Raw genomic sequence first — 14,939 nt, forward strand, 5'->3', positions numbered from 1 at the left:
AGGCCGGCTACAGAACTGAGTATTATTTTCAAACTTTATGAAAACAACAATGTACACAATATTCTTTTAAAGCTAAATGGAATAACCTTGGGCATTCCAAATAAATGATGCTGTATTTCTCTAGACAGTACTTCAAGATGCGCCAGAACAGGCTTGGCAAAGAGGACTGGCAGCCTGGCACAATAACCCACCCTGTCCAGAAAGATGCCACCAGCAACATTAGACAGTGTTGGATTTAACAAAATGCATGTTTTGCCTTTTATATAGATGGCCAAGATGACAGTGATGAAGTTTCCAAACATTCCAAAGAATTTCCACATCCAGTCATCAAAAAAGAGGATTGAAGAACTCAGACGGAACATGGCAGAAGAAATTCCCGAAGGATCAGGTTGTTTTTTGTTTGTTTTTTTTAACTTTCTACAAACAAAAGAATAATTTGTGTTGTATTTAAGATTAATCCTCTGTTATGAGAATATTATTCATTGTTTTTAAAATTCAAGGGACGAGTTCTGCTCCTTCTGTGGAAGTGGGGACCAGCCCCATTGTGGCGTTGCTGCCCTTTGGGTGAGGAGGAAGGATTTAACATCATCGTATATGTTTGTACGTATGTGTGTGTATGTGCATAGAGGTGTGTGTGTATATGTATGTATATATGTGTACATATGTGTGTATATATATATATATATATATATATATATATATATATATATATATATATATAATGTATACGTACATGTGTATATGTATGTGTGTATATATATATATGTGTGTGTATGTGTATGTATATATGTATATGTCTGTAGGTTGTTTTTTGTTTTTTTTTAGGGTCTTTTTTTCTCTTTCCTCTTCTTTTATCTCTTTCATTTTTCCTATGAGGTGTTTTTTCTTTCTTTCTCTTTCTGTCTTTCGTCTGTCCTCGCCGGTCCAGCAGTACAAACTCTACAATTGAAACAATAACACAAAATAAATATAGAAATAAAATAAAAATTCAGAAAGTCAAGGGAATCATTATATCTATAAAGCTTCCCTTGGCAGAGAAAATTTGCTCAGCAGAACATCCAGACCATCATTCTGCTGCCTAAATGCTGGACAAGGTATTTAAAAAAAAGAAAAAAAAAAAACTTGAAGTTTTATGGAAGCAAAGTAAAGTATTTAGGCATATTTTGCCAAAGTAATAGTTGTAGTATGATTCAGATGAGATGTTTTATTTGCATTGTGAGTTTGGTGACACTACAAGTCATATTGTAGTTATTGAATATTTCCTTTTCATATTTTTTCAGTTTTGCACTTTGCAGACGGTCCCTAAGCAGCAGGTTCTGCATCGAGTCCCATTTAGGTCTCGTGGGTTGGAGGGCAGCTCTTTCTGAGGAAAATGCGATTGTAGCTCACAAACTACCTTTTCCTGATAACAGTCTTGTGGCAGTTTTGTAGAAGTAATGTTCCGTTGGTGACTTATTAATTTGGAAAAGCCGAATCTGTGAATATTTTTCTATCTTTACCGAACCACGACAAACGTAAACTCTTCATTTAAATAGGGAGTCTCAAACATCTTTGCGCCCCTTTTACGCAAGTTTTAGTAAATCCCCCTGAAACCGTGGTTAAGACTTGTAAAATTATAGATTGCACATGCAAATTATAGGCTATTCGCAATCTGGGATCTTAGTAGGTCCCAGAATGTTTAGTGTGCAGGACTGAAGAATGGTCACGTTTGGTTCATAAAAATTGTGTAAAAACAATTATTTATGGCATAGCTTCCAATAATTTAGCATTGCCAAAATACCTGCTAAATGATCATTTTACAACTTAATTAGTTTTAAAACAGAATGTGCATAAGAATCGCTCGAGAAAGAAACATTTATGAATATTAGACTTAATAAAAAATGATAAAAAAGAAAGCAGCTCTTAAGAACTTCTGATGTCGTGTTTATTTTAGGACCAAACAAGGAAAGAGAAGATGCCATAAATAATACACTGATATATAACTGCTAACTCACACTAATACAAAAGACAAGTATTAATTCCTAAAGACAAGTGAAATAAATGCGATAATGATGTGTAACTATTTGCATCTAAAATGCCTTACAACAATAATACCAACACACGTAACAAAGCTCAGTGCAGCTTTACACACACACATACAGTATGTGTGTATTTATGTGTCATACTCATTCAGTAATTAAAAATAAATAGCGGGAGACTTTTGAGACATTATGTTTGTTTTGATGTGTTTAGTTGTCATGTTTTCTTCCCTGATCTGCTGGCACTCATCAGTGGAAAGTATCCACCTGTAGCTTCCTGCCTCTGCTGTTCTCATCAGTTTCATTCAGTTCACCTGGTTTTTGTGTCTCACAACCTGCTTCAGCTCTCTCCAATCTCTTCCCCTCTGCCAGATTATCAGCAGATTCATGTCTAGTTGGTTTCCAGCGCTCTACGGATTGTCTCCAGTCTACTGCTTCCCGTCCCAGGATTACCCACCTTGCCTTGCCCACGACGGACACCTCTAGTTTCTTGGATTTTCTGGCCACAGACCCTTGCTTTGTCTTTGGATCCCTGAGCCTTGTCTTTCGTCCTGGATAAGTACTTTGCCGTAATCTTTACCTCCTGCCTCCATCCTGACCCTGTCTCTGAAGCCTGGACTCTAACAGCTGCTCATTCACCTGGATTGATCCTCTGCTCAGTTTCATCTCACATTCCTTATTCACAAATAAACTGCTTATTGTTTACAGCTCCTTGTGTGTGGCTGAACCTCCGGGTCCTCACAGGAATTCACTGCTTTGCTCTTACAATGAATGTGATCTGATACTTTTTTTTTACATGAGAACATGTTGCTTATTGTAGGTTAATCCTTTTAATAATAAATATTTTAATAATAATAAAATATTGATTAAAAAGTGAACTTACTCTTGTGCTACGTGGTCTTATGAGCCTACATTCATTAGTATTCAGATATTTTTTTGCCAGAAAAGTAGCTTATAGAAATTGTGATGCCTATTGAAGTACAAATACAACAGAAAGCGTTAAGTAATTCTTTTGTTTCAAGACAGAAATAAAAGAATAACTCAACAAATCAGCATTCAAATAAATTATTAGCATAAAGAGCAACCTCGATAGCATGATTGTTACACAAATTTGAAAGGAAACGGAGTGAAACGAGATGCATGTCGAGGACCATCTGGTGGTTTCAGCTTTTTTTTTTATTCATTTATTTTTTTAAATTATAACTAAACAAGCTGGGAGATGTGACAACTGTGCAGTAAATAAACTGTACAAAATGTTTTGTTCCACTGTCAAAAAAAACCAAAACAAAATAAAACTTGATTTGAGACCTTAGAAAATTAAATCCTTTACTGCTGAAGAACTAAAGGAGTAAATCTTTAACGCCTCATGTCATTATCTAAGACAATTTGTTTGATAAGGTTTTTATTTACTATTTGTTTGCGTCTCTATAGACACCACACCAGTTGGTGGCGGTAAAACACCAAATGTTTGTCGTTAACCGCCAAAAATCACCCAGTATTACGCATACGTCATGACGTTGCTCAGACCATAGACATAATGGGTACATAGACGTCTCATTGAGCGCTGGAGAGTGAACCAGCGTCGCCGCCATATTGGATGGGTCTCTGCTTTTGAGTCTTGTTGCAGAGTCAATGTAGTTTCCCCACAAAACTTTTTTTGTCGAACAACTCGTATATATAACACACAAACAAACAAAACACCTGTCTACATAACTGGTCTATAAAGTTAACACAGTAAGTAATCTTCGAAATGCAAATGATAAATTTTACTCCTATGATGCTTCACAAATAATTACCTCCGCCAAGGAGGTTATGTTTTTACCAGCTGTATCTGTTTGTCTGTTTGTGTTCAAGACAACTTAAAAAGTTATGGACGGATTTTACAAAATTTTCAGGACTTGAAACATGAAAAAGAACTAATTTAATTTTGGTGGTGATCCAGATCACCATTTGGATCTAGGAACACTGCCTGAGTGTTTTTCTGGGTAACTTTTGAATTGCAAAGTTTTAATACAATACTTTATCTTCAGACTTTATAAAACTGTATCTTCTATTTTGATAAATTAATAAATGTAAATAAAAGAGAGTCAAAGGTAGTCAAGAGAAAGCCAGCAACTATTCCTGTATTTTGTTTAGCATACAGTTACAATAACCAGCGAAATATTGAAAGTAGATCTTGTGGAATTACATTTCACAAGGTTGAATAATTTATTTAGTCAGATAAAAAATAGATTAATCCAAAATGCATCAATAAACAAACATGGTAGTATGAAATTCACTGATACATTTACTTATATTGTAGCTACCTTATGTCTTAGTTAAATAGCATTTAAAAATAGTTAAGCAACAAAGCACGTTTTTAATGTTTTACAGTGATCTGTATCAAAACAATACCTCTGCCCTTTGCAACAAACCAACTGTGAGAAAAATCCGGTCAAATGTGTGAAGGTATTGTTGTGGTTGGACCTAAACCTTACAGATGAATGCATTGGAGGCGCATGGGAGACCCACCCAAGATGGCGGCGCGATGAGACGTCAGCGCGGAAAAGCAGCGTGGTACAAGGCGGCGTCTATGTATATATGTCTATGCGCCTGGGAACGTAGTGCGGAAGTAGTAGTAGTTGCGCACAGTGTGGTCAGTTTACCTGATGGGAGGTAAATAATGCAACATAAACATCAAATAAACAGTTTCGCTGTAGCGTCTCGCGCAGCACGAGCTCATCTTAATTCCACGGAAGGGACGCAGATCTGCTACTTTAGCAGCTAACAGCAAGGTTTGTGGAAGTTCAGAGTTTTGTGTACATCTTTAAGTGTTTATTTGTTTCTTTGGATAATGAACATCAGGTTAAAACACGTGACTGTTGTGAAGTGTTTGTATGGTAACAGCGTGTGTGCGCACGTGCAGCAGCATGGCCGAGGCTGGAGCCCACCTGACCTCCACAGCAGCCAGCGAGCTGCCGTCCATCTTCGAGGTCCTGGCTCAGGAATCCCTGATGGAGGCAGTGAGACCTGCTCTGAGACACGCTGTCAAGGTGTGTGTGTGTGTGTGTGTGTGTGTGTGTGTGTGTGTGTGTGTGTGTGTGTGTGTGTGTGTGTTTATTCTGCCTCATAAAACACTCCATCAGTAAGTTGTTTACTAAGACCCAGGGCCGGATTAAAAGTGCAGAAGACCCTGGGCCCAGAGTGTCCCAAAGCCCCCTTACCCACCGCAATATTGTGAAACTCGTGAATGATACACTGGCTATGGTTACATGGTGTTTTTTAATTCGGAATTAGCTTAATTCTCTTACCAGTTTACATAGAAATAATAATTCAGAATGAAGGTTTACATGAAACACGTCCTCACTTAGTTCCTCTTTAGAGCGGCGGGTTGGGAAAGGTTCTGATTGGACAGAGGGTGGACGTGACGTATGACGTATACCGGAAATAAAAAAAAGTTGGCTCCCTGCTTCTCATCTTTTCAGTCGTAACTTGTTAAAACTACATAATAAGTTCCAGTTTCGCCGCTAGTCTTATTATAAATGTGAAGTAGCAGCTCAACACGAGCATACTACTTCACTTTCTGCAGCAACTGAGAAGGAGAAGAAAGATAGACCACCGAACACGGGAGGTAAAACAACGCGCGTCATCGGGACAGGACAAGGTAACGAGCATGCTCAGAACGACTGGAGTTAACTTAGAGCGGAACGAAGGTTTACATGACAGAGGAATTAAATAGTTCAGGATTAAAACGCGAATAAACCAGCCGCTTTAATAGAAATTAGCATCAGGAATAAAGTGTTTACATGGTCGTTTTTCATCAGTTTAAGTGGAATTAAAACTCCCATGTAAACGTACGGACTGTGACACAACATTTCTAACATCTCTCAGCCAGTGGTACCAGTAGCAACACACTGGACACTGTAGTGTAACTATCTGGCTTTTATGTACATTTTGTTTCATGTTCAAACTGCTGGTGTTTGCCCCGCATGGGCCCCTGGGCCTGTGCCCAAAATGCCCATTGGATAACTCGGCCTTGCTAAGGCCCTCCTCTGCTGGGATCTCTCGCAGGTTCTGGCTGAATCCAACCCGTCCCGCTTTGGCTTCCTGTGGAGAAGCTTTGATGAGTTCTACCTGCTGCTGGACCTCCTCCTCCAGAACCACTTCCTGTCTCACTGCAGCGCCTCCTTCTCTGAGAACTTCTACGGCCTGAAGAGAGTTTCCGGCGCGCTACGGCTTCCTGTTCGCCTGGGGCTGGGCAGGACGTCCCGCTGGCGCTCCCTTGTGCTCCTGTGCTTGGTGCCGTACCTTCGGGCCAAACTAGAGGCAACGCTGGCACGGCAGAGGGATGAGGAGGACTTCTCCATCAGGCTGGCTCAGAGCAGGAGCCAGAGACTATACCGGGCGGCGGTGGCGGCATACCCCTACGTCAGCTCCGCCTGGCAGGCCTGGATCTTCTGCCAGCAGCTGCTTTTTGTCTTTGGAGCCACCAGGACTCACAGTCCGCTGCTGTGGCTCGCTAACGTCAGACTGGCCCGACTGAACGCCCACGATATCAGAGACATGGAGCGGAAGAGCAGCATCATTAACAACCCAGCTGACGGCAGGTAAACAGTGTTGGCTTTTTATCCAATCAGCTCTCAGCAGCAGATTGGAGGGATGTTGCGTTTCTCTGTTCCTGCATGTTGTTTATTCAGTTCCATGGCACAGATCCTCTGGTGGGATGCAGTTAGCCATTTATACTCAAGTTTTCCCAGTAGTACTACTTTATGTTTACATTTATGCTTAATAATACTTTACACTAATAACTTTATGCTGTTACACTGGTTAGCATGTGGCTAGGAGATGGTTAGTGTGTTGCTAGGAGATGGTTAGCGTGTTGCTAGGAGATGGTTAGCGTGTTGCTAGGAGATGGTTAGCGTGTTGCTAGGACATGGTAAGTGTGTTGCTTGGAGATGGTTAGCGTGTTGCTAAGAGATGGTAAGGGTGTTGCTAGGAGATGGTAAGGGTGTTGCTTGGAGATGGTTAGCGTGTTGCTAAGAGATGGTAAGGGTGTTGCTAGGAGATGGTAAGGGTGTTGCTTGGAGATGGTTAGCGTGTTGCTAGGAGATGGTTAGCGTGTTGCTAAGAGATGGTAAGGGTGTTGCTAGGAGATGGTAAGGGTGTTGCTTGGAGATGGTTAGCGTGTTGCTAGGAGATGGTAAGGGTGTTGCTAGGGTGAGGCTAAAACTAGACAAATGTAGCTGGAGACGAAATGGAAAAGTAACATGTTTGCATGGTGATGTTAGCAACATGCTATTAGCTAGCTGAACCCTTGCTGGAATCCTTCCAATGTCTGTCTCTATGGAGACGGTGCAAGACATCAGAAAAGCCTCGGACCGTTAATACGTGGAGACACGATCATAAAGTCACAGTCGTGTGTTTCTAACCAACCATTCCTGCTTTAGTTCAAGCGGCTGATTAATAATGAGTCGATAACGAGACTGCAGGATGCCAGTGCAGCAGAGCATGTGGCGTTCGGTATGTTGGAGTCTGTTAGTGGGACCACGTCCCGCCAGGAAAGCTTGTTTTTAACAGGATTTGTAGGTTTTTTTGTTTATCTGAACGACAAACCCGTTTGTTGTTTCTTACCAAACTGTTCCATTAAGAAACCCGCGAAGCACAGTTACGTCTTCACAGTTCATTCCAACGTCGACATAAGAGATAAAACTCCAGTCCTCCAGAGCCGGTTTCCTGCAGGTTTGCGTTGTCTCCCTGCTCCAACAGACCTGACATAAACTCATAAACAGGTTGGCAAGAAGCAGCTGGATCCATCTGATTTTAATCCGATGTGATGATGGCGGGAAACATAAAAACCTGCCGGAGACCAGACCTCCAGGACTGGAGTTGGACATCCTGTGCTAAACTGTGAAAATCCCAGTCATGACCACGGCGTGGCCACAGATTGGTTTATTTTCTACTGATGTCACCAGACTGGCTAGGTTTTGGAAAGAAAGTTTAAGCGTATACAAAAAAGCCTTACGTATGGCAAGAACAGCTTATTATTCATCATTGATAGAGGAAAACAAAAACAACCCTCGGTTTCTTTTCAGCATTGTAGCCAGGCTTACTAGGAGCCGGAGCGCTGTGGAGCCATGTATTCCTTTCTCACTTAGCTGTGATGATTTCATGTATTTTTTCAGGAATAAAATTGACACTATTAGAGATCAAATTGACAATACTCTTCCTTCTACCTATAATGTTGAGCCTGTTGTGGTCTCCGAAGCATCCTTAGAACCAGGATCTGACTTGTGTCTAAATAGTTTCTGTCCTGTCCAACCCTCTGAATTAACTAAAATAATGCTTCATCTAAACCCTCCACCTGTATCTTCGACCCTCTCCCAACGAGCCTCTTTAAGGACATTTTCCCTTTAATTAATACATCACTACTAAATCTTATCAATATGTCTTTAGTGACAGGATATGTACCACAATCATTTAAAACTGCTGTAATCAAGTCTTTACTTAAAAAGCAATCTCTGGATCCAGAGGTGATAGCAAATTATAGACCTATATCTAACCTCCCGTTTATGTCCAAAATTCTGGAGAAAATAGTTTCAGCTCAGCTACATGCCCACCTGAGCAGAAATAATTTATGCGAGGAGTTTCAGTCAGGATTTAGAGCTCATCATAGTACTGAGACGGCATTGGTGAAAGTTACTAATGACCTTCTTATGGCCTCAGACAAAGGACTTGTGTCCGTACTTATCTTACTTGATGTTAGTGCTGCATTTGATACAGTTGATCATAACATTCTGTTACAAAGACTAGAACAGGTGATTGGAATTACAGGTACAGCGTTAAGCTGGTTTAAATCATATTTATCTGATAGACTTCAGTTTGTTCATGTAAATGACAAGTCCTCCTCCCAAACTACAGTAAGTCATGGAGTTCCTCAAGGTTCTGTACTTGGACCAATACTCTTCACACTATATATGCTCCCTTTAGGCAAAATTATTAGACAGCATGGAATAAACTTTCATTGTTATGCAGATGATACTCAACTATACTTATCCTTTAAACCAGATGAAACAAATCAGCCCAATAGGCTACAAAATTGTCTCATAGACATAAAGACTTGGATGTCTAGAAATTTTCTCCTCTTAAACTCAGATAAGACTGAAGTAATTCTCGTTGGATCTGAAAAACTCAGAGCTAAATTTTCCGGTTTTGTAATGAACCTGGATGGCATTACTTTAGCTTCCAGTGCTACAGTGAGAAACCTTGGAGTAATATTTGACCCTGACCTGTCCTTTGGCCCACATATTAAGCAGGTTAATAAAACAGCCTTCTTTCATTTACGTAATGTAGCCAAAATTAGGGACATTCTGTCTCGGAGTGATGCAGAAAAACTGGTTCACGCTTTTGTTACTTCGAGACTAGATTACTGTAACTCTCTATTACTGGGCTGTCCTAAATATGCCCTGAAAAGCCTTCAGCTGATCCAGAATTCTGCAGCCAGAGTCCTGACCAGAACCAGCAGGAGAGATCATATTTCTCCAGTTTTAGCCACTCTTCATTGGCTGCCTGTTGAATCTAGAATAGAATTTAAAATCCTTCTCCTTACATATAAAGCCCTCCACAACCAGGCACCACTATATATCAAAGACCTCATAGTTCCTTATATACCAAGCAGAGTACTTTGTTCGCAGACTGCAGGCTTACTTGTGGTTCCTAGAGTCTCAAAGAGCCGAGCAGGAGGCAGAGCCTTTGGTTATCAGGCCCCTCTCTTATGGAATAAGCTCCCAGTTAGTGTTAGGGAAGCAGACACCCTCCCCACCTTTAAGACTAGGCTGAAGACTTATCTTTTTGATAAGTCCTATAGCTAGGGATGGTTAGCATCCCTTAGTTATGCTGCTATAGGTTTAGACTGCTGAGGGACATTTCCTGATACACTGAGCTTCTTTCTTTTTCTCTTTATCCCCCCCATAACAGTGTTGCATCATTAACATGTATGTCTCCTGTCTCAGCAGGTCTCCCTGGCCGGGAGTAGCAGTTCCTGTTGTCTGTTGTCTTTCTGTCCTCTTCCCCCCACACAGCAGAGGCAGATGGCTGCCTGTCCTGAGCCAGGTTCTGCCGGAGGTTTCCTTCCTGTTAAAAGGGAGTTTTTTCCTTCCCACTGTTGCCAGTGTGCTTGCTCAGGATGGGAGATTGAGTTGGACTCAACTCAATCTGTTGGTTTCCTTATATAGGCTGTTATGAATTGGCCTTCATTATGTTTTCCCCTCTGTCTGTAAAGCGTCTTGAGATGGCATTGCCGTGATTTGACGCTATATAAATAAAGTTGAATTGAATTGAACTCGGTGAGCACGTAAGATGCAGCGGCTTTAGAGACGTGCTGTCTAGGAGTGGGAAAATCTGATTGGAAAAATCGAATATTGGGATTTTTTGCTTGACAAAAAAAACTTTTGTTACAAAATTGATTTTTATTTTTTCAAATAAAAAAAAAAAAAAATCCATTATAAAATTTTTGTCGTTTTTATTGTTTTTAATTGATCTTTTTTCTCGTCATCTTGGAGATTATAGCATTAGAATGATTAGAATGAACTGGGTTGTTCTTTCCTCATTGAAATCAAGCAAAAACGAGCAAAAAGTTTTACACATTTTTTCTACAAAAATCATCAATATTGAAGAATTGTGAGAATTGCAATTTAAATCAAATCGGCACCCAAAAGATCGGAATCGAATCCTGACTAAAGGATATCATCGCAGCCACAGTGGTGTCAATTTTTAAGAAAATGAAAGGATTTAATTACGATGCTGAAAATACAGTAACTATCTGGCCTTTTGTATGTTTTGTTTCATGTCCAAACTGCTGGTGTGGCCCACATCGGCAGGGGCCCCACGTCGACAGGGGCCCCACATCGGCAGGGGCCCCACGTCGACAGGGGCCCCACGTCGGCAGGGGCCCCACGTCGGCAGGGGCCCATAATGCGTAGAACAGTCTTTGCGATATACGAGAGTTTTTCGAAATGTAGCTGTTTTAGTAGCTTTTATTGCGATAATTTGGTTCTGCTCGGTTCTAATGGAACCGCAGTTCGTGTCCCATCTTGTCGGAGTCGCTGCAGGAGTAGCTGTGAGGTGTGTGACGGTGTTACTGAGCGGAGGAGTGTGTAACCGTGTTGTCGTCATGTTTCCAGCCTGCTGCGGAGATCCTGGTGGTTGATGTCACAAGCGGCGAGGGGCGTGGCCGTCTCCTTGTCCACCTCCCTGTCTCTGGGCGTCTTCTTCCTGCAGTTCCTGGAGTGGTGGTACTCGTCGGACAACCAGAGCGCGGTGAAGACCCTCACTTCTCTCCCCGCCCCTCCACCCCCCCTCCACCTGCAGCAGGACTCCGGCGAGGACGCCGACACCTCGAGCTGCCCGTTGTGTCGAAGGCCACGCAGCAACGCGACGGTGCTGTCCACCTCCGGCTTCGTCTTCTGTTACCGTTGCGTCTACACGTACGTGAAAGCCAACCGCCGCTGCCCCGTCACCGGTTTCCCATCTGAACCGCAGCACCTGGTCAAGATCTACGAGCCGGAGAGCTGACGTTCGTCAGACACGTTTCCTCACCGCTAAGCGTGGCGTTGATCGTAACCAAGGTCGTCTGCTGATCACGGCTGTTTCAAATACTGTGTATTTTTTATAAATGTTTGTTTTTAGAGAAATTCTGCATGAAGATGATTCAGATGTTTGATTGTTGTTAACATGAGTCAGAAAATCCATTGTAAAATATTCGCTTTGCAATAAAGTTTATTTATGTTAATGTTTGTTTCTATCCTTCTTTTTCCAGAATTAACAACAAAAACGGGGAAAAAATCCTGTAATTTGATTCCTAAAGTACAACCAACAGCAAGAACTAACCAGAATGACCAGCAGCTGCGACTGAAGGGAAACCAGTAACATGTACGACTTTATGAAAACTAAGCAGACTATCATCAGGAGCACCAAACTAAACATGAACCTGATCAATATTTTCTGTTTTAGTCGCGCTTTTTGCTCTTTTAAGACTCGTTTACCTAAAATGATTAAATATGATTAATTTGTCTATTATTGTCAATTTTATTTTAAATATTCTGTCAAAATATGCTAAACTACCGCTGTGTTTTATTTGGAAAGCAGCCAACGAGTCTTTACCTTTCAGCAGCTGTAAGTTTGGCTATATGACATAAAAATGGAGTAAAGTTCCATTTTCTCGTCCTCTTTAAGCAGTCGGCGTCTTGGAGACGTCTGCAGTAAATGTTGGGTCCAACTCACTGAACAATAAAACATTTCGTATATAAACAAACAATGTCATGACGGAGTTTGCAAACAAGATAAAAAATAGATTTAAAAAACATCACTGAACATGTCGGGAAATATGATTTATGTGACAGAATTGTGACACTTTAATAACTTCCATCATCGCGTTAAGGACCTGGATAACATTCATCAGTTTCCAAACCGATAAGGGTTGGCGGGAAGCTGGAGCCTATCCCAGCAATTACTGGGCGAGAGGCGGGAACACCTGGGTATCATGCTGCCAACCTCAGGACAACTATGTAATAATAAATTTAATAGATTAAACCGGTGGTCCCCAAACTACGGCCCGCGGGCCGGATACGGCCCGCCTCCACATTTGGTCCGGCCCCCTGAACAATACCAGAAAGCATTTTGATTTTTTTTTTTCATATATGTGTATTTGTATTTGATAATAAAGTTGGACTTTTGCAATAAAATGTTCCTTAGTTATGAACTATTTTCATTATTAACTATTAGTTAGTAACTATTTTATACACGCATATAACATGACATTCTGTTCCAACCTTGTGCAGTCTGTGCCCCTATCTGGCAACCCCCAGAAAAAAAATCCTAAACCCGCCCCTCTCAAAGAGAGAGCGGAATGATGGCGAAAAGATTAGCTAAGAGAAAAATTGATTCAGAATGCAGGGCATTTAACCTGCAGTGGACAAACGATTATTTTTTTGTTCAATGCAAAGAAAAGGCTGTCTGTCTCATCTGTCAAGCGGCGGTGGCGGTATTCAAAGAATACAATCTGCGGCGACACTATGAATCTCGTCACAAAGACAAGTATGATAGCTTGCAAGGCCAAATGCGAGCAGACAAACTCTCAAAGCTAAAAAGTGGACTGTTAGCTCAGCAGAATACATTTGTACGCCAAGCTCAGCTGAACCAGTCATCTGTTCGGGCCAGCTTTCGGGTTGCTCAACTGATAGCAAGCAGTGGTAAACCTTTCACTGATGGAGAGTTTGTCAAGAAATGCATGAACGCTGTCGCGGAGGAGGTGTGTCCCGAGAAGAAAGATGTCTTTAATGCCGTGAGTCTATCAGCGAGTACAATCACCAGACGCATTGAAGAAATCGGGGGTAATGTATATGTCCAGCTGCAGCAGAAGACAAAAGAATTTGAATTTTTTTCATTAGCACTGGATGAGAGCACAGACGTGCAGGACACCGCGCAGCTGCTCATTTTTATTCGTGGAGTTAGTGCAAACTTTGAGATGTGCGAGGAGCTGGCAGCACTCCAAAGTCTGAAAGGGACTACGACGGGGGAGGATATTTTCAGCAAAGTGTACCAAACCATGGAAGAGTTGGACCTGGACTGGTCAAAGCTGGCCAGCATCACAACTGACGGGGCTCCTAGTATGGTGGGCATGTCTCGGGGTCTAATAGGACGCATGAACCGGGAGATGGAAGAACGGGGTCTCACCGCCCTGCTACAAGTCCACTGCCTAATTCACCAGCAAGCACTGTGCTGCAAAGTGTTGACGTGGGATTCTGTCATGAAGGTTGTGGTGTCATGCATAAACTTCATCAGAGCAAAGGGACTTAAACACAGGCAGTTCCAAGAATTCCTGTCTGAACTGGAATCTGCGCACGGAGATGTGCTGTACTACACAGAGGTCCGATGGTTGAGCCGGGGCAGAGTTTTGAGGCGTTTTTACGAGCTGCTACCTGAAATTAACGCATTTCTTCATTCACAAAACAAAAGGGTGCCAGAGCTGACGGACCCAGAATGGAAATGGCACCTCGCATTTTTAACAGACATGACAGAAATGCTGAACAGCTTTAACTTGCAACTACAAGGCCAGGGGAAACTCATTTGCGACATGTATTCCCACATAAAAGCATTTGAGGTGAAACTAGAGCTGCTTTTGAGACAAGTGAAAAAGCACAGCTTCATCCATCTCCCTGCTACACAAAACCTCTCTGCAGAGAACCCAGCGGTCCCGTTTCCAGCTGAAAAGTGTGTGGAAGCATTGGAAATGCTGAAGGCGGAGTTCGGTGTGCGATTCCGTGAACTACATGCTCATGCAAAAGAAATCCGTCTTTTCCAGAACCCATTTGTTGCCGACATTGATGAAGCCCAGCCTTCTTATCAGTTTGAGTTGGCCGAGTTACAGAACTGTGATGTTCTGAAAGACGGATTCAAGCCCAACAGTCTCATTGACTTCTATGCCGCCCTCCCAAACGACAGGTTCCCTAACATCAGAAAACACGCAATGAAGATGTCAACACTTTTTGGCAGCACGTATATCTGCAAGCAAACCTTTTCACGCATGAAACTGCTGAAAACTCCAATGAGATCAAGATTGACAGATGAACATCTGCATCAGTGTTTGAGACTGGCAGTGACTAGAATGGAACCTGACATTCAACTTCTCACCAGCCAGATGCAGGCCCACAGTTCACACTGATGAACATACAAAGGTAAGCTCACTTTTCTGACTTGAATGAGTCATTCTGAGTATAAACAAATATAATCATAATAAAATCTACTGGGATAAAATCCATCTCCACAACCATACTGGTAGTGGTACTGGTTGTGCTGTGTAGGTCCTGTATCACTTAGTTCAGTTTCTCAGCCTGCTTGCTTGGTGGTTTTCACAGGGAAGTTGATGAGAGAGAGAGAGAGAGCTGC

At 41.9% G+C, this 14,939-nt stretch overlaps 2 protein-coding genes across 2 annotated transcripts; both read left to right on the forward strand.

Annotated features, from left to right (window-relative positions):
• Positions 1-4,631: 4,631 nt before the first annotated feature.
• pex12 (peroxisomal biogenesis factor 12) lies at positions 4,632-11,567 on the forward strand (the record flags this gene model as incomplete). The annotated part of the gene is made up of 4 exons (XM_079252600.1): positions 4,632-4,792; positions 4,924-5,050; positions 6,069-6,604; positions 11,177-11,567. Exons 2-4 carry the CDS (start codon positions 4,928-4,930, stop codon positions 11,565-11,567), a joined length of 1,050 nt encoding a protein of 349 aa, XP_079108726.1. The 5' UTR covers positions 4,632-4,792; positions 4,924-4,927.
• Positions 11,568-13,110: 1,543 nt separating this feature from the next.
• Positions 13,111-14,715, forward strand: LOC306765257 (general transcription factor II-I repeat domain-containing protein 2-like; the record flags this gene model as incomplete). The annotated part of the gene is made up of 1 exon (XM_079252661.1): positions 13,111-14,715. The coding sequence occupies one exon, from the start codon at positions 13,111-13,113 to the stop codon at positions 14,713-14,715; it is 1,605 nt and encodes a 534-aa protein (XP_079108787.1).
• Between the last annotated feature and the right edge of the window lie 224 nt (positions 14,716-14,939).

Source organism: Telmatherina bonti, assembly GCF_933228915.1.
Source record: "Telmatherina bonti genome assembly, chromosome: 14".
NCBI lineage: Eukaryota > Metazoa > Chordata > Actinopteri > Atheriniformes > Telmatherinidae > Telmatherina > Telmatherina bonti.